This window comes from Bos mutus, chromosome 11 (genome assembly GCF_027580195.1).
Source record: "Bos mutus isolate GX-2022 chromosome 11, NWIPB_WYAK_1.1, whole genome shotgun sequence".
Lineage (NCBI taxonomy): Eukaryota > Metazoa > Chordata > Mammalia > Artiodactyla > Bovidae > Bos > Bos mutus.
Window position 1 is genome coordinate 12,610,557 of NC_091627.1, and position 20,591 is coordinate 12,631,147.

The window sequence follows — 20,591 nt, forward strand, 5'->3', positions numbered from 1 at the left end:
GTAAAATATCATGTATGAAATGAGATGCCAGTCCAGGTTCAATGCACGATACTGGATGCTTGGGGCTAGTGCACTGGGACGACCCAGAGGGATGGTATGGGGAGGGAGGAGGGAGGAGGGTTCAGGATGGGGAGCACATGTATACTTGTGATGGATTCATTTTGATATTTGGCAAAACTAATAGAATTATGTAAAGTTTAAAAATAAAATAAAATTTAAAAAACAACAACAAAAAATAAATATAGTTTATAAAATCCTCTTCTTAGTGTCTGCAATATTGATGTCCTCTTTTATACATTTTTGTACCTTCTTTTTTTCTGATCATTCTTACTACAGATTTATCAGTTTTTAAAAAGAAATCAGCTTTTGAGTTTGTTGATTATCTCCTGGCATATGCTTGTATTTTATTTCATTGCTTTCTGTTCTTATCCTTTATTCTTCCTCACTACGTCCTCTGGGTTTAATTTGCTGTTCTTTTAAGAAAAATTTTGAGGTGAATACATTATTAGTGTTTAGCCTCTTATATTATCATATACACTATTAAGACTGTTTTCCTTTATGCCCAGATTTATGTGCATTGTACTCTTTTTACATTAGTATTTTTATTATCAGTTGGTTAAAACTATTTTTTAATTTTCCCTTGTTACCAGTTTTTTGACACATAAGCCATTTAAATGTCATTGTTTAATTTCCAGACAAATGAAGATTTTTCTAGTTAATCTCTATTTTTGAGCTCACTTATTCTACTGTGATCTGAGAACATGCTTTGTGTGATTCCGTTGCTCCCCACCCCCCATCAAGTTTGGCCTTGGAGTACAAAATGAAGCAGGGCAAAGGCTAAGAATTTGGCCAAGAGAACGCACTGGTCATAACAAACATCCTCTTCCAACAACACAAGAGATGACTCTACACATGGACGTCACCTGATGGTCAACATTGAAATCAGATTGATTATATTCTTTGCAGCAAAAGATGATGAAACTCTATATAGTCAGCGAAAATAAGACTGGGAGCTGACTGTGGCTCAGATCATGAACTCCTTATTGCCAAATTCAGACTTAAATTGAAAAAAGTAGGGAAAACACTAGACCATTCAGGTATGACCTAAATCAAATCCCTTACAACTATACAGTGGAAGTGACAAATAAATTCAAGGGATTAGATCTGATAAAGTACCCGAAGAACTATGGACAGAGGTTTGTGACGTTGTATAGGAGGCAGTGACCAAGACCATCCTCAAGGAAAAGAAATGCAAAAAGGCAAAATGGTTATCTGAGGAGGCCTTGCAAATAGCTGTGGATAGAAGAGAAGCGAAAGGCAAAGGAGAAAAGGAAAGATATACCCATCTGAATGCAGAGTTCCAAAGAATACGAAGGAGAGATAAGAAAGCAGTCCTCAGCGATCAATGCAAAGAAATAGAGGAAAACAACAGAATGGGAAAGACTAGAGATCTCTTCAAGAAAATTAGAGATACCAAGGGAACACTTCATACAAAGATGGGCACAAAAAAGGACAGAAATGGTATGGACCCAACAGAAGCAGAAGATATTAAGAAGAGGAAGAGAATACACAGAAGAACTATACCAAGAAGATCTTCATGACCCAGATAACTACAGTGGTGTCATCACTCACCTGGAACCAGACATCTTGGAGTATGAAGTCAAGTGGGCCTTAGGATGCATCACTATAAACAAAGCTAGTGGAGGTGATACAATTCCAGTTGAGCTATTTCAAATCCTAAAAGTTGATGCTGTGAAAGTGCTGTACTCAATATGTCAGCAGATCTGGAAAACTCAGCAGTGGTCACAGGACTGGAAAAGGTCAGTTTTTCTTCCAGTCCCAAAGAATGTTCAAACTACTGCACAGTTACACTCATTTCACATACTAGCAAAGTAATGCTCAAAATTCTCCAGCCACGCTTCAACAGTTTGTGAACCATGAACTTCCAGATGTTCAAGCTGGATTTACAAAAGGCAGAGGAACCAGAGATCAAATTGCCAACATCCATTGAATCATTAAAAAAGAAAGAGAGTTTCTGAAAAACATCTACTTCTGCTTTAATGACTATACCAAAGCCTTTGACTGTGTGGATCACAACAAACTGTGGAAAATTCTTCAAGAGATGGAAATACCAGACCACATTGTCTACCCCCTGAGAAATCTGTATGCAGGTGAGGAAGCAACAGTTAGAACTGGGCATGGAACAACGGACTGGTTCCAAACTGGGAAAGGAATATGTCAAGGCTGTATATTGTCACCCTGCTTATTTAACTTCTGTGCAGAGTACATCATGTGAAATGGCAGGCTGGATGAAGCACAAGTTGGAATCAAGATTGCTGGGGGAAATATTAATAACCTTAGATATGCAGATGACACCACCCTTATGGCAGAAATCAAAGAGGAACTGAAGAGCCTCTTGATGAAAGTGAAAGAGGAGTGTGAAAAAGCTGGCTTAAAATTAAGCATTCAAAAAACTAAGTTCATGGCATCTGGTCCCATCATGTCATGGCAAATAGATGGGGAAACAATGGAAACAGTGAGAGACTTTATTTTTTTGGGCTCCAAAGTCATTGCACATGTTGACTCCAGCTATGAAATTAAAAGACACTTGCTCCTTGGAAGAAAAGCTGTGACCAACCTAAACAGTATATTAAAAAACAGAGACATTACTTTGCTGACAAAGGTCTGTCTAGTCAAAGCTACGGTTTTTCCAGTAGTCATGTGTGGATGTGAGAGTTGGACTCTAAAGAAAGCTGAGCTTTGAAGAATTGATGCTTTTGAACTGTGGTGTTGGAGAAGACTCTTGAGAGTCCCTTGGACTGCAGGAGATCAAACCATTCAGTCCTAAAGGAAATCAGTCCTGAATATTCATTGGAAGGACTAACGTTGCAGCTGAAATTCCCAATACTTTGGCCACCTGATGTGAAGAACTGACTCACTGGAAAAGACCCTGATGCTGGGAAAGATTGAAGGCAGGAGGAGTAGGGGATGACAGAGGATGAGATGATCGGATGGCATCACCGACTCCATGGACATGAGTTTGAAAAAGCTTTTGGAGTTGGTGATGGACAGGGATGCCTGGCGTGTTGCAGTCCATGGGGTTGCAAGTAGTCGGATAGGACTGAGCAACTGAAGTGAACTGAACTTGGTTTTTCTTGAAAGTTAGTTTATGGCTCAGCACATGGTTGGTTTTTATAAATGATTCATACTTTGAAAAAGTGTGTATGGTCTGCAGTTGGTAGAGTCAGAATATTCTTTACATGTTAGGTCACATTTGGTCATGTTGTTTAAATCTTATACATCTGTAGTATAATTTTTTAAAACTTTATTGTCTTAATTATTGAGGTAGGTATGTCAGTTCCCCTCAATTATGGATTGTCTGTTTCCTGTTGTAGGTCTTTCAGTTTTTAGTTTCTAGAATCTTGGCTTTTCTAGCTTTAGATATTATGGCAGAAATTCTTCTTGATGTCTTTTCTTTTTGAGAAGTCTGATTGTTCTCTTTAATACAGTTTGTTTCTGAAAGAATGTTTCATTATCAGAGTCTTTTGGGGATCTGTTTCTATTTTCTGCTGATTCTCATGATTTTTGTTAGAATATCTTGTCTTTTCATGTGTTTTTGTTTTGAGTCCTGGAGATGTAAATTGAAAACCTTTTAGAATTCAAAGACTAGAGTAATGATGCCGTCCTTCAGGGAGGATTTATATTTCTTTCTGGGCTAGTGGAATTGGCAATCTGGATCATCCTAATGGAATTGGGCATTCTGGTGATTTGAAGCTGGGCCTCAATCCTTGTGAAATCCAGACTATTTCCACTTCATTTACTTCCCATATATGGCACTGGAGAGTGCTACCCCACAGTGTGGGAAATTCACCAGTCCTTCCTCTTTTGGAGGTCCTTGAAGTTCAGTTTTTGGTCCCTGAGACCTGGGTGCTATTAAAAGTACTCTGTTCAGAATTCACCATTACCTGAAGGGGAGGGATTGTTACAGAGTTTGGAATTGACATGTACACATGGCTATATTTAAAAATAAATAACCAACAAGAATCTATTGTTTAACAAAAAGGTAGAGGACGAGAGAATGATAAATATGAGATGAGATCGGCCACATATTGATAATTCTTGAAGCTAATTGATGGATTCGTGGGAATTTATTATACTACTCTTTACACTTTTGTGAGTGTTTGAAATTTTCCATAATAAAGTTTTTTAAGAAGTGCTCTGTTCAGTTCTTAGTGGCTTCTTCTGGGGGTAGAAGATACCTCCAAAGATAATGTGGCCCCCAGCGCAAGGCTTCCTTCATCTCCTGGACCTTGACTCCAGAGTTCATTATTGCACAGAAGCAGATATTTATTCTGCATTTGGTCCAGCTTTTCTAATTACTCTCGTCAGGAAGTCTGTTTCCTTTGACTTACTTTCTCATACTAGAAGTGGAACTTTTGTATTTTCCAAAATTTTGTCTGGTGAGTTAGTGGCAGTTAAGGTTGAGAACTTCTGCTCCTGCTCACTGTCTTCTTTTGCCCCCTTGTTGTTCACGCCACTCCACCACTCAGGCCTTTATGCTGTTTCTTAGTATGTTCCTGCTGGAAGACCTTTGTAGTTGAGTTTTCTCTTCCTGGGGCTCTTTCCCCAAATAGCTGAATTTTCTTTGCTTCAAGTCTTTGTCAGTTAATGACCTTATCTATAAGTGATACTTTTCTGATGGGTACCACATGTTAAAAAAATGGCAGTGTCTGCTCTCCCGTAAGTCTCTTACTTTTCTCCATTGTGCCTGGACTGGATGACATGCTGGGCTTAGTCTCCACCACCAGGTGCGCACACGCTCTCTAAAAACAGGGAAGTTGTTTTGTTCTCAGTGTCTAGCATCTAAAATTGTCCTGAACATAGAAATATGCTCTATTAATATTTGTTGCTGAATAAATACATGAATGAAATTGTAATGAGAATGATGAAATACAGACTTCATAGGATGCTTGTGAGAATTAAATTGATTCATATAAGGTATTAAGAACAGTGCCAGGCATATGGTAAGCCCTCACCTGTTGTTGTTGTTGTTTTTTTTAATTTTAATTAAAACAATTTTTAAAAATTTATTTTTAATATAAATTTATTTATTTTAATTGGAGGCTAATTACTTTACAATATTGTATTGGTTTTGCCATACATCAGCATGAATACGTCACAGGTGTACACGTGTTCCCCAACCTGAACCCCCCTCACCTGTTTTTAAAAATTGTTACCTCTCAAATGACCACTTCTTGTTTCTAGGTACTGTATGTATTGAGAACAGCTTGTTTTTTTGTAAGGCATGCTCTCCACCCCCGTTACTATTATGATTAGCTCCAGATTTTACAGCCCTTGTCCAGTAGCAGGGATGGTAGAATGAAGCTTAATCCATGCAAACTGTTCATGTAGCTGGAGATTTTAGAGAACAGATCTGTATGTTTAAGCCAGCTAGTGAATTCCAGGCAATCAGAGAGCAGCTTTTAATGCAACTTAATGATTGCTTTGATAAGCTTTTCTCTGATTGTTTTTGTTTTGGACAATAAAGCTCCTGCTTTATGTCTGCCAGTATTATTAACTAGTTGCTTTATCTAAGAAATTGATAATACTAGTTTTTAGTTTTTGTTCCATACCCATTATGTTGTTTCTAAGTCTTATGTTAGATAGTTTATAAGATGCAAGATAAGGAGAAAATATCTTTGACCTTCCTAGAGCACTAAGGAAACACAAGGTGTCTATGTATGAAGTAGACAATGACACAAGACTCCATATGACACTTTATGTTTCTGATATCATAGAAACTCTTATAAAAAACTGAGATGAGAGAGAAGCTGAAGAAAACTTAATGAGATGAGCTGTAAATAAAATCTTGAATAGGAATTTGAATGGGCAGGCAGAATTACTTTGTAGTATGAGAAATAATCAGATTTCCAAAAGCATGAGATTTTAACATGTTGACTTTAAAAATTTATGTAATAAATGTTAACTTAGAGAAATATTTGAAAAGACATAAGTGAAAATAAATCTTACTACCAGAGATAAGTACTTTTAACATTTTGATATATATCTTTCCAAACTTTTTTCTGTTTATGCATATACAGTTGTGAATATATGCATAGATATTTGTATGAATATATTTGAATAAATGAAAAAAATATAAGAAGGGTTAATATTGTTTCATGAAGATTCAGTTAATAGTTTTTGCTATTACAAGATTATAAAGTTACTGCAGATGGTGGCTGCAGCCATGGAATTAAAAGACGCTTGCTCCTTGGAAGAAAAGGTATGATCAACCTAGACAGCATATTAAAAAGCAGAGAGATTACTTTGCCAACAAAGGTCTGTCTAGTCAAAGCTATGCTTTTTCCCAGTAGTCGTGTATGGATGTGAGACTTGACCATAATGAAAGCTGAGCGCCAGAGAATTGATGCTTTTGAACTGTGGTCTTGGAGAAGACTCTTGAGAGTCCCTTGGACTGCAAGGAGATCCAACCAGTCCATCCTAAAGGAAATCAGTCCTGAAAATTCTTTGGAGGGACTAATGCTAAAGCTGTAGCTTCAATACTTTGGCCCCCTGATGCGAGGAACCAACTCATTGGAAAAGACCCTGATGCTGGGAGGGATTGAAGGCGGGAGGAGAAGGGAACGACAGAGGATGAGATGGTTGGATGGCGTCACCCACTCAATGGACAGGAGTTTGAGCAAGCTCTGAGAGTTGGTGATCAACAGGGAAGCCTGGCATGCTGCAGTCCGTGGGGTTGCAAGAATTGGACACGACTGAACTGGACTGAACACATGTATGTTTTAAAATTTAAAAAATTTTTTGTATTTTGGCCACACCATGTGGCATGTGGGATCTTTGTTCCTCAATCAGGGGTCGAACCCACGTCCCCGGCATTGGAAGCGCAGTCTTAACCACTAGACCACTAGCGAAGTCCCTACATTTTCAATTGATCAGTGAAAGGGTCTTATTGTCCTTGTGTGATTCCTAAGATTTTTCCTTCCTGAACATATTAAATACATTTGGTAGAGTAAGTGAAATCACTATTTTAACTGATAATCTCCTGTACCTTTTTTTAGGTGCTGGGTCTTCAGCTCTGAAGAGGCCATTTGAAGATGGATTAGGGGATGATAAAGATCCCAATAAGAAGATGAAACGAAACTTAAGGAAAAGTGTGTAAAATCTTTATTCTTATAGATGTGAACTAGAAAGGATTTATGTCCCAGGAAAATAAAAATTAAAAAGTGAAGAATTTGATTGATTTGAATTCGAGTTTGAAGAACATGAATAGCTTCTGTTTTCAAGCACCATTTGCTTAAGATATATTAATATTGGCAAACTAAAATTAATTAATATGGTAATGCATGGGCTTCCCTGATGGGTGAAGAATCCGCCTGCCATTGCGGGAGACACTAGTTTGATCCCTGGGTGAGGAGATCCCCTGAAGAAGGGAATGGCAACCCACTCCAGTATTCTTGCCTGGGAAATCCCATGGACAGGGGAGCCTGGCAGGTTACAGTCCATAGGGTCACCAAGAGTTGGAATTGACTTAGCAACTAAACAACAACAAAGATGTTAATGCATGTTACTTTTACAATGATGTTAGTGTAAGTATTTAAGCAGTAATTTTAGAATTATTTATGAAGTGAATTTATATGTGCATTTTGAAAATCTTGCTTTTTTAAAACCTGAGTTTATAGTGGTTACTATTACTAGGAACCTACAAAAACATAGATTAAAGCAAGTGGTCTAATTTCTGATCTCATTCCTCTTTCTCTTGCAGTTCTGGATAGTAAAGCAATAGACCTTATGAATGCACTAATGAGGCTGAATCAGATCAGGCCTGGGCTTCAGTATAAGCTTTTATCTCAGTCTGGCCCTGTCCATGCCCCAGTCTTCACAATGTCTGTAGATGTGGATGGTACAACATATGAAGCCTCAGGACCATCCAAGAAAACAGCAAAGCTTCACGTAGCAGTGAAGGTACAGTATTTATTTTACTTAAAAATGCTTTGTTATTTTATGTTGTAAATAAGGTGCTTGTTTATCTATGGTATATTAACAGAATTTTCAAGAGTTTAATGACAATAGCGTATAGACTTCTGTTACCTCTGAATCACAAAACTATTTTTTTGATTATAAAATAATATGTATTGATGATACAAAATTTGCAAAACACAGAAAAAAGTAAAGAAAATCTATGTTAATTGCTTATCTCTGAGGCAGTTCATTAATATTTTATATAGTATATACAACAGTATTTTTGTTTGTTTTATGTTGAGCTCACAGTGTATGTGTAATTTAATCCTCTTTCATTTCACATGTCATCAGTATTTTTCCATGTTATTAAAATCTTTATAAATGTATTTTAATGGCTGTGTTATTATAATGATTATAATAGATATACTGTTACTTGTTTAAACATTCCCGTCATTGGATATTTTGTTATTTGCAGAATTTTTTCTATCATAAATTAATGATTTTTTTTTTTTTTTGCAACTGGTGCTTTTTCTGTATTTTGAAATATTTTCATAAAGAATAAGATCCAGGATTGAACCAGTCAGTTATGCATATAAGTTTGTAGAAAGTTGCTAAATACTAGACTCTATCCATGAGTACATCTGGCCTCTTGCAGAGAAATATGAAAATGTCAAAGATCATGTAGATAGAAGATAACTTTTAACTTCAGAAAAGTTCTGTTATGTAACAGTATGACATAAGATGTAATTGGTCTGTTTTCATAATCATTCCAGTTTGCAGGTATTTATTAATGTAAATGTAAACATTTATCATGGATGCTAAGAATATAGCAGTGACCAGAACGAAGTCTCCACCCTCCTGGAACTTGCATTCTAATGAGGATAGGATGGGGAGAAAGACAGTGGTTAGACACATGGGTCAGTTATTTGTTAAGTGGTAATAAGCATAATGCAGAAAAATAACAACTTAGCCATAAAATTATAGAACAATAGGGTATGTTGTTTAAAAGGGAGTACTTTTTAAGTATGTCGAAATAGTATGAGTTTAAAACGAGACAAAAAGAATACTAAGAATGAGGGAAAAATGAATTTAGGAATAAGGCTAAAAATACAGTTTAGTTGTAAAGTATGCTGTGAATGAGTCACAAATTTGAATAGAAGTTCTCTAACATCTGACCCAGAAAGCTTTTGAAATATCTGCATCAGTTCTTTGTCTATGACAGTTGATTATGAGAGTCAAGAGTTGTTTTGGTCTAAAGGTCACTTGGCATTCCCCTTGGGTGGGTCTTCATAAAAAGGAGTCAAAGCAATATCATGAAGCAGTGATGTCTTCAGAGGCACCTCTGATGCTGTGACAGTCTGTGGGTTATTTCTTATAATAACCTGTAATATAAGCTAGTGGCTTCATAGCAGATTTCACTTAGGCAAATTTGGGGGAGTTAGTAGAGTGGCAAATTTTGCAATACGACAAGATTTAGGTGGTGTTTGTTCTCATAATAACCATTAATATTTTGGTATGTATTTTTCTAAGCTTTTTGTTTTTAAATTTATAATTTCAAAAAAGTATTGAAAATGAAAAATATTTCCCTAAGTTTGATGCACACACATGGGGTGGCACCTGAGAGTCCACTGAGGATTTGGAAAATATTTGGTAAATGTACTGTTTTAGCTTTATAAACTTTGCATCATTAGGAATTGTGAAAACAATCTGGCTCCAACGGTTTCACATAAGGAATGGAGGGACCAACATACTGTATATACAAAAATGTATATTTAAAATAAGGGCCATGGCTTTCTTGTGTATCTAAAAATTTATTACGAGGCTTTTTTTTTTAATAACAACAGTTTGCTCTAATTTTTAGTGATGGTATAATATTTTATTAGTATCAATCTGCCATAATGTAACTAATCCATTTAGATTTAGATGCATTGAGTTGATTGCTTTTCATGTTTGTGAACTAGTCTGATTATCCTTTATGATACACTTAAGAGATGGAATTGCTAGGTTAAGAAGAAAGCACAGGGCTTTCCTAGTGGCTCAGTGGTAAAGAATCTGCCTGCTAAGGCAGGAGACACTGGTGTGATCCCTGATCTGGGAAGATGCTATAACCTTGCTAAGCCCATGTGCCACAACTATAGAGTCTGTGCTCTAGGGCCCGAAAGCCACAACTGCTGAAACCCTCGAGCCCTATTGCCCATGTTCTACAACAAGAGAAGGCACTGCAGTGAGAGGCCCGCACACCATAGCAAGAGGGTAGCTCCCTCTCGCCACAACTAGAGAAAAGCCCACACAGCAACAAAGACCCATTAGAGCCAAAAATAAATAAGAAGAAGAAAGCACATTTGAGTGATCTGTTAATTCATTAAACATGTATTCACTTCAGTAGCTCAGTCCTGTCCAACTCTTTGCGACCCTATAGACTGCAGCACGCCAGGCTTCCCTGTCCATCATCAACTCCTGGAGCTTGTTCAAACTTATGTCCATCATGTTGGTGATGCCATCCAATCATCTCATCTTCTGTCGTCCCCTTCTTCTCCCGCCTTCAGTCTTTCCCAGCATCAGGGTCTTTTCTAATGAGTAGGTTCTTTGCATCAGGTGGCCAGAGTATTGGAGTTGCAGCTTCAGCATCAGTCCTGCCAATGAATATTCAGGACTGATTTCCTTTAGGATGGACTGGTTGGATCTCCTTGCTGTCCAAGGGACTCTCAAGAGTCTTCTCCAAGACCACAGTTCAAAAGCATCCATTCTCTGGTACTCAGCTTTCTTTATAGTCCAACTCTCACATCCATACATGACTACTGGAAGAACCATAGCTTTGACTAGACGGACCTTTGTTGGCAAAGTAATACCTCTGCTTTTTAATACACTGTCTAGGTTGGTCACAGCTTTTCTTCCAAGGAGCAAGTGTCTTTTACTTTCATGGCTGCAGTCACCATCTTCAGTGATTTTGGAGCCCAAAAAAATAGTCTCTCACTGTTTTCCATTGTTTCCCCATCTGTTTGCTGTGACATGATGGGACTGGGTGCCATGATCTTAGTTTTCTGAATGTTGAGCTTTAAGCCAACCTTTTCACTCTCCTCTTTCAATTTCATCAAGAGACTCTTTATTCTTTGCTTTCTGCCTTAAGTGTGGTGTCATCTGCATATCTGAAGTTACTGATATTTCTCCCGGCAGTCTTGATTACAGCTTGTGCTTCATCCACCCTACCATTTCACATGATGTACTCTGCATAGAAGTTAAATAAGCAGGGTGACAATATACAGCCTTGAGGTACTCCTTTCCCAATTTGGAACCAGTCTGTTGTTTCATGTGCAGTTCTAACTGTTGCTTCTTGACCTGCATACAGATTTCTCAGGAGGCAGACAAGGTGATCTGGTATTCCCATCTCGAAGAATTTTCCACAGTTTGTTGTGATCCACACAGTCAAAGGCTTTTGTGTAATCAATAAAGCAGATGTTTTTCTGAAACTCTTTATTTTTCTATGATCCAGCAGATGTTGGCAATTTAATCTCTGGTTCCTATGCCTTTTCAAAATCCAGCTTGAACATCTAGAAGTTCATGGTTCACGTGCTTTTGAAGCGTGGATTGGGGAATTTTGAACATTACTTTGTTATCATGTGAGATGAGTGCAATTGTATGGTAGTTTGAATATTCTTTGACATTGCCTTTCTTTGGGATTGGAATGAAAACTGATCTTTTCCAGTCCTGTGGCCAACTGCTGAGTTTTCCAGATTTACTGGCATATTGAGTGCAGCACTTTAACAGCATCATCTTTTAGGATTTAAAATAGCATCACCTCCACTAGTTTTGTTCATAGTGATGTTTCCTAAGGCCCACTTGACTTTGCATTCCAGGGTGTCTGGCTCTAGGTGAGTGATGATACCATTGTGGTTATCTGGGTCATGAAGATCTTTTTTGTATAATTGTTCTGTGTATTCTTGCCACCTCTTCGTAATATCTTCTGCTTCTGTTAGGTCATACAATTTCTGTCCTTTATTGTGCTCATCTTTGCATGATTGTTCCCTTGGTATCTCTAATTTTCTTGAAGAGATCTCTACTCTTTCTCATTCTGTTGTTTTCCTCTATTTCTTTGCATTGATCACTGAGGAAGGCTTTCTTATCTCTCCTTGCTGTTCTCTGGAACTTGCATTCAAATGGGTATATCTTTCCTTTTCTCCCTTGCCTTTAGCAAAGGATTAGGATTTCTTATTAAATGTCAGGCATATATTGCTAAATTGCCTTCTGTAAAGGTTATATCACATTATAGATTCTGTTATAAGTGAATTTCGGAGTGTGTTTTATATGTAATGTGTTTATAAAAGTAGGTTCCACTAGATAAAAATCCTTGAATTCTTTACTCGGTAACTTGGTAGACCTCTGTACCTGTTAAGAACAGCACTGAAATCAAAATGAGACAAGAATAAACCAGTTTTGCTCAAGGAGCTTTGCTCAAGGAGCCTGGCTGCCTAGCAGCACATACCCTAAAGTAATGAAGATTATTGGCCAATCTTCCCTTTCTTCCTCTTTTTCCTGACAATCTCTCAGAAAAGACATTGTTATGGACATAATCAGCTATATTCCACCAAAAGAATCTTAGTCATTGTAGGCAAAAGATCAGGTGAAGAGGGCAAGAAATAAAGCCCCTCTGCAGAAGTTCTGGAGCCATCAGTTCTCTACCAGTGTAAGCTGTGCGTATGGCTTTCTCCTGAGTGGAGAGCCATGGAGAGGGTGTTTCATGTTTTCACTCTTGGTCCGTCATCTTTGAGGGTGTCAGCCGTCTCAGCCTTAACCCCCTGCCAGAAGAGAACAGGCATGAGTACCCTTGATTTTCTGTTCACCTTTCTTCCAGGGATTATCTTGTGATTTTCACTTCAATTGATTTGTTTATTAGGTTTGATTTGTTTGCCAGACATTTGAAACTCACTTTTCTTTGGTATACCAGTTTTTTTTTTTTTTTTACCTTAATACTGATTCCAAACAAATTGTTTCTATAGTTCCAAGAACTCCATACCTTTTTTTTTTTTTTTTTTTTTACTTTTGTGGCTTATGCTAGTTAATAATTTCAGAATGTGTTCATAGAAATATGACTTAATTTGAAAATGTTTTTGTTGTGCTGTGTTGTAAGTACATTTGCAATCCTTTGAGATTATCCATCCGTTTATATGAAATATTTATAAATGTATTGAAGTATGTTGCTACAACAACAAATGAATCTGATATGTGAAAAAAGGGCAGAGAGAAGTGGTGTTAAATAATTTACATTATTCTCTTTTAACTATCTGTATTAAATTTGGAGAAACTGCATGTCTTTAGTTTTTATTGGAGTAAACAAATCAAATTTCTCTCTTTTTTTTTTTTAACAAATCAAATTTCTTTGGAACTCTTGGCTTTTGACTTGCAGCCTGTGTTAACCTGGTATTAATTCCAGACTGGTAACTGCTCTTTCAGAGACGGAATTTCTCAGAGAGAGCGTATTTGCAGGACTTGGGCAGTAGAGAGGTGTTTTTTTTACAAATAATGGTGAGGATATAACCAAGTGACGTTAGTGTACTTAGTGTGAAGTACTATTTGAGTCCTTTTAGAACTTAGGATGTTAAAGTATTCTTGGCCTTACTCCCATTGAATACAGAGAATTTATTTACAATTTGGAAATGTTCAACAGAATGCCAAGTTCTCCATATGAACTGGGTGAATTAATTTCAGGTTCTCTTGGTTTAGAATTCTACTTCTGCCCATTTTTTGTTTAGCGTAATTTCATGTATGTTAGCAAAATCCTTTGTACAGGATGCTGTCATTTATAAAGGCTAGGCTGTTTGACTTCTTTCTCATTTGGCGACCATTACAGGTTTTTGAGAAAGCTATTAGGTTTAGTTGAGGTTATAAAGAAATATGCCATTGCTTTTACACTCAAGCAACTTAAAACATAGTCAAAAGCCGAGACAAATACAGGGATCTTCAGGAACCTAACTTTGGTACAGACCTTTAAGTCAGTGACTGACAATTCAGTGTCAGCCTGTTTGAAAGAGGCTTATAAAAGTGCTCACGAACGTATTCTTTTGCAAACATCTAAAGCAGTTTAACCTGGAAGGAGGTTTTAAAAGGCTTGCAAACACACACATGCACACACATACACTGTTTGGAAAACTATTTTAAAAAAGATGAGAAGTGCCAAACATGAATGGAAATACACAAGAATAAACATGGGAGGGAGCCATAGAGTAATCGCTCCTTGACAGGAGGCTGGAGATACACGCCTAGACTTGCTCCTGGTTCACTTAGCAGCAGAGGATGAACCCAAGGACTGAATCTTTTCTTTCAAGTCTTGATTATGCTTTAAGATGGAAGCCAAAGGAATGGATAGTAGGAAGCTACAGCTGTAATTTCGTAACTAACAGGCAAACTGGCTCCAAGGTAAAGAAAATGTCTTGATTTCCTTTCTGTGCTAATTTCCTCTATTGCATTGAGTCATAAAACTTAGGTCAATTAATCAGCCTTCCTGTTTTGCAAATTAGAAAATTGAGGATCAGAGGAGAAGAGGGTTAGAGCATCAGGTCTTCTCCTTTCTAGCCCAGTGTACTTTTCATAGTGTGCCACCCTACTTTTAATTACTGCTACCTCATTGGCTGAATTTGGCTATTCTGTTTCTCCATCTCTCATTTCCAAATTATTTATGTACTTTATTAATTTTTGGTTGCACAGCGTCTTCATTGCTTTGCGTGGACTTTCTCTAGTTGTGGTGAGTGGGGGCTACTCTTCATTTCAGTAAGCAAGCTTCCCACTCGGGTAGCTTCTCTCGTGGAGCGCAGGATCCAGGTGCGTGGGCTTCATTGGTTGCAGTGCACGGGCTCAGTAGTTGTGGTGCACAGGCCTTGTTGCTCCTTGGCATATGGAATCTTCCTGGACCGCGACTGGAGCTCATGTCCCCCGCACTGGCAGGCAGATTTCTTATTCACTGTGCCATCAGAGAAGTCCTCATCTCCAAATTAAGTGAACTCAGAGTAGCCTCAGGTTTGCATTTCTGTTATCTGTTATTTAAACCTAATTACTCTGAGGAGGTTTCCTCCATTTTTTTGTGGTGATACCCTGGTAGGTAAAGCTTGTTTAACCAAGGATTTGTAGATGAGCAACATCTTGCTTTTCCCTGCAGTGCGTTTCATGGATTCAAATGCTTTGGGTTTGAAACTGGTGTTCTCAGTATTTCGTCTATTCTCTGAGGTGTCTGGTATTTGAATAAAACTGAATCTTAATGTAATTTTTACAGGTACTGCAGGCAATGGGATACCCAACGGGCTTTGATGCAGATATTGAATGTATGAGTTCCGATGAAAAGTCAGATAACGAAGGCAAAAATGAAACAGTGTCTTCAAACTCAAGCAATAATACTGGAAATTCTACAACTGAAACCTCCAGTACCTTAGAGGTATACTTATATATTTTTTTCTTAGAAAAAAAGTAATGTATGTTTAATGTCAAAAATTTGAGAGTTCCAGAGAAGTACCAATGAGATAATCAAAAGCATATACAGGTGTATGTATTTAAGAGGCAGCCATTATTAATATTTTTGTTTATTTCTATCCAGCCTTTTTTCTTTGGTTATTTTTTTTTATAGAAGGTAATGATACTTTCATACAGTTTTACATCTCGTTTTTTTCACTTAACTCTAAAAATATTTGTAAGCATAACTGTGTACTGTATGGATGTATCCTAATTTAACTAGCGTTTCTCTTTTGCTGGCCATGGGAGTCATGTCCAGCATCTCACAATTACAGTATATCAAGAATGTCAACAATAACTGAAGCATGAAAAGCAAAAAGATCTAGGGAATTCCCTGGTCCAGTGGATAGTACCCCATGCTTCTACTGCAGGGACCTAGGTTCAGTCTCTGGTCCCTGAGTTTGGTCTCAGGTAGGGGAAATAAGATCCTGCAGGCTGCTGGGCTATCAATGAATGAATGTATTTATGTATGTTTGTAAACTTAAAAAAAAAGCTAATGAGGGAAATTTAGGATTATTTGAAATTTGTTCTAAGCTGTGGGGGTCAGGTCATCATTGAGTTGGTCCAGCCCTAAAGAGGGCATAGCCTGTTCCTCAGACTCTTGAGTAGTCCTGACCTATGACACATTGTCACAGATAATAGAATTTTACAAAAATCCAAGTAGAAATGATACATGGCTTAATTGGAAATTCAAGGGGCCCTTGCTTGTGGCATTTTACATAAGGAAAATTAACTTAGCAAGAGCTTATATGACATTTTTTTAAAATTTGTCTTTTGTAAGAATGATATTTATCAAGGACTTAGTACTAAACTCCTTTTGGTGGTGGTTTAGTCACTAAGTCATGTCCAACTCTTGGGACCCCATGGACTGTAGCCTGTCAGACTTCTCTATTCATGGAATTCTCAGGCAAGAATACTGGAGTGGGTTGCCATTTCCTTCTCCAGAGGGTTGTCCCGACCTAGGAATCAAACCCAGGTCTCCTACCTGCCTTTCAGGCAGATTCTTAACCCACTGAGCTATGAGGGAGGATACTAAACTCCTTTTAGTGTCTGCATATTACTAGATGCTACAAAAATTGTGTCCAGAGCCTTAAAGATTATGATATAATGTGATAAGCACCATGATTGCAAAATGAAACATACACACATGTAAAATCAGAGTAATATATGAGCTTGATTTGAGATAATGAAGAGGAATTTGCTCTGTGGGGAAGAGATAGAAAGAAGACATTCTTGGACAAGGAAAGTGAAAATGTTAGTCACTCAGTGATGTCCGACTCTTTGTGACCCCCATGGACTGTAGCCTGCCAGGCTGCTCTGTCCATGGAATTCTCTAGGTAAGAATACTAGAGTGGGTAGCCATTCCCTTCTACAGGGGATCTTCCCGACCCAGGGATCGAACCCAGGTCTCCCGATCTCCTGCACAGCATGCAGATTCTTTAGCATCTGGGCCACCAGAGATCTGGAATTGTGAAAGTAGATGTCTGAGAAGTACCACGTAGGCCTGTATGGAGGGAACTGATTAGGGCTGAGGCCTGTGAAAGCAATTCCTGATCCCTCTTGTGATGTGGTGGATTGGCACCTGCCTTTGGAGAGGACCAGTCATTCATAAGTGGTTGTCACAGGCAGGCCAAGATGGTTTGCTGGCAGTGTTACAAATACTCGTGTCCGACTCTTTGTGACCCCTTGGACGGTAGCCCATCAGACTCCTCTGTTACGGGATTCTCCAGCAAGAATACTGGAATGGATTGCCATGCCCTCTTCCAGGGGATCTTCCTGACCCAGGGATTGAACCCAAGTGTCTTATGCCTCCTGCATTTGTAGGTGGGTTCTTTACCACAGCTTCCCTGGTGGCTCAGAGTTTAAAGCGTCTGCCTGCAATGAAGGAGACGTGGGTTCGATCCCAGGGTTGGGAAGATCCCCTGGAGAAGGAAATGGCAACCCACTCCAGTATTCTTGCCTGGAGAATCCCATGGATGGAGGAGCCTGGTGGGCTACAGTCCACGGGGTCGCAAAGAGTCGGACACGACTGAGTGACTTTACTTACTTTACCACAGCACACCTGGGAAGCTCACTAAGAGAAAAAAAGCTAATTAATTATAAGGTTCAGACTGTTCAAAGGAAATTAGGAGAGCAGAGCACTGTGGGCTGAATTAGCAGCAGTTAGGAGAGTATATTGGAGAAGGCACTGGCGACCCACTCCAGTACTCCTGCCTGGAAAATCCCATGAACAGAGGAGCCTGGTAGACTGCAGTCCATGTGGTCGCTAAGAGTCGGACCCGACTGAGCGACTTCACTTTCACTTTTCACTTTCATGCATTGGAGAAGGAAATGGCAACCCACTCCAGTGTTCTTGCCTGGAGAATCCCAGGGACGGGGGAGCCTGGCGGGCTGCCGTCTATGGGGTTGCACAGAGTTGGACACGACTGATGCAACTTAGCAGCAGCAGCAAGAGAGTATATGGAAGTTCTGGTAGTGAATCCATCTCTGCTTTGCTTCCGTAAAATGTAGTAATGGAACTTTTATTTTTGTCTTGACTCATTTTTATAGAAGTGATTTCAGGGGACTTCCCTGTTGGTCGAGTGGCTAAAACTCCACGTTCCCACTGCAGGGGGCCTGGGTTCAACCCCTGATCAGGGAACTAGATCTTGCATGCCTCAACTAAGATCCAGTACAGCCAAATAAAAAAATAATTACATATTTTTAAAAAGTGATTTCAGGTTTGAAAACAGAGAGTGATTACCACATAGAAAAATTTCAGAAATTACTCATTACCTTTAAAAGACGGAGACCAGAATTTTGCCTTGAAACTTAAAAAAATGTAGATTATTTAAAATTCTTCAAGAAATGATGTTTTTAACAAAATGATCCAGGAATGTTTATTAACATTATCTTTTAAAATTGTCCAGTGTTCCACTTTGATAATATCAACTCCTTATTGAATCAACATAGAGTATTTTAAGAGAATCTTGCTGTCCGTTAGGTTTATATACATTAAAATCCTATTATATATACTCGTTGTTCACCATTTCTTGAGCAATTACTGTGGCAGAATTATAGACATGATCTCTAACCTCAAAAAGTGCTCAATCATTGGGTCTTTCTAAAATTGTAGTTATGTGGTATTTTGTGATTTATTTTCAGTCCTAAGCTTCGCACTCTTACATGAATTACTTCTCTTCCTCACTGCTAGTTTATCTTTGTGTCAATTCTTTCCATCACTCCTAGAGTTGTTTTCTAATTTAATCATGATTTTGTCTCTTTGAGACCCCATAGACTGTGGTATGCCAGGCTTTCCTGTCCTTCACCATCTCCCAGAGCTTGTTCAGACTCATATCTGTCGAGTAGGTGATGCCGTCTAACCATCTCATCTTCTGTCATCCCCTTCTCCTCCTCTCTTCTATCTTTCGCAGCATCAGGGTCTTTTCCAGTGAGTTGGCTCTTCGCGCCAGATGGCCAAAGTATTGGTTTTCCGTCTCAGCATCAGTCCCTCCAATGAATATTCAGGATTGATTTCCTTTAGGATTGATTAATTTGATCTCCTTGCTGTCCAACGGACTCTCAAGAGTCCTCTCCAACACCATAGTTTGAAAGCATCAATTCTTCGATGCTCGGCTTTCTTTATGGTCCAGCTCTCACTTCCATACGTGACTACTAGAAAAACCATAAACTGTATGTGACCTTTGTGGGCAAAGTGATGTCTCTGCTTTTTAATACGCTATCTAGATTTGTCATTATTGTCCACTATATTAAAGAAGGGCAAATATAAAATAAGAAAAAGACATCTCACTGATACACCAAGAGGATTAGTTTAAGATAAAGAGATTTACTAGTAAATACAGACTTATTTATCATCTGTTCTGTATTTGGTACTGTGGTTGATAGTAAGGGCATACGAAAATGAACCAACTCATAGCTTTGACTATATGGACCTTTGTCAGCAAAGTAATGGCTCTGCTTTTCAGATTTAAATCCTCCAGTGGCTCCCTGTTGTCCATAATAAGGTCGAAGCTCATTTGCATGACATTTGAAGTCCTTAATGGCTTGGCTTCATCAAGGGTGTTTCTAATCTGGTTCTGCTTTTGTCTCCTCACTCCCTTAATATAGCCAAATAGAATTTATTTACGTTTCCCAAACAAATATTCTTTCCTTCTCTCGGGCTTTTGCATGGCTGTTTCTTCTGTCCAGAATGCCCTTCTTCTATGTTTCCTCCTTATCATGGCCTGGTACTACTTACCTATTAAGATCAGTTTTGTATGGCACTTCTAGGAAAACTACCCTGTTTGCCCTAGAAAATGATTACTTGTACTGTGTTTCCATAGCATGCACCTGCTCTATAGTGTTCATTATTTCGTAGTGATTAGATCAGTCCCTCCCACTGTACTCTAGATCCTTGAGGGCAGGGAATGACTGCTTTTATTATTTTTAAACTTCAGAATTCATAGTCTATAGCCTGCTGTTTTTACTGTTGGTTCCCTCAAATCTCTTTAGAGACTGAGAGGTGTGTAGGCACATTTTCTTTCCATCTCCCAAATTGAGAGCTGTTTAAACTTTATCCTAAAGGTAAAAAACATTGAATGTGAATCTTTACTCTTCTACCTACACTGTCAGTCATTTATAGTTTTGTTCTTAGATCTTGAACACACTAGATCAGAGCCTGGAGTGTCAGGTAATGGCCAGGCTCCACTGCTCTAGCATCCTGCTTTGTGGAGACCTCTTTGCTTCCATGACAGGCTGGCGAGATGACTTCCTGCAGTGTTCACTGTATGTAGGATTTCTGTCCCTTTAGAGATGTTTTGTCATTCATACGTAGAAGTAATAATGCATCCTAGCTCCCAAATGCTTTCAAGTATAATTTTTGAGCCTCTTTTTCAGTAGAGATATAGTATACTTGTATTAATAAGAAATCTAATATTTTAAAATCTTCCTTGATTGAACCTCCTTTTAGGTAAGAACTCAGGGCCCTATCCTCACAGCAAGTGGCAAAAATCCTGTAATGGAGCTCAATGAAAAAAGAAGAGGTCTCAAGTACGAACTCATCTCGGAGACTGGTGGAAGCCATGACAAACGCTTTGTGATGGAGGTATGTACCTAGATACAAGCCAACCTTATTTTTC

The 20,591-nt window shown here is 38.4% G+C and overlaps 1 protein-coding gene across 6 annotated transcripts in view; it reads left to right on the forward strand.

Moving 5' to 3' along the window:
- STRBP (spermatid perinuclear RNA binding protein) overlaps window positions 1-20,591 on the forward strand; it is a 198,764-nt gene that overhangs the window by 132,532 nt on the left and 45,641 nt on the right. For all 6 annotated transcript variants that reach the window (XM_070379031.1, XM_070379032.1, XM_070379030.1 and 3 more), the window contains 4 exons: window positions 7,080-7,172; window positions 7,784-7,983; window positions 15,242-15,400; window positions 20,423-20,557. In XM_070379031.1, coding sequence (XP_070235132.1) covers window positions 7,080-7,172; window positions 7,784-7,983; window positions 15,242-15,400; window positions 20,423-20,557 — 587 coding nt within the window. The remainder of the gene's footprint in view (window positions 1-7,079; window positions 7,173-7,783; window positions 7,984-15,241; window positions 15,401-20,422; window positions 20,558-20,591) is intronic.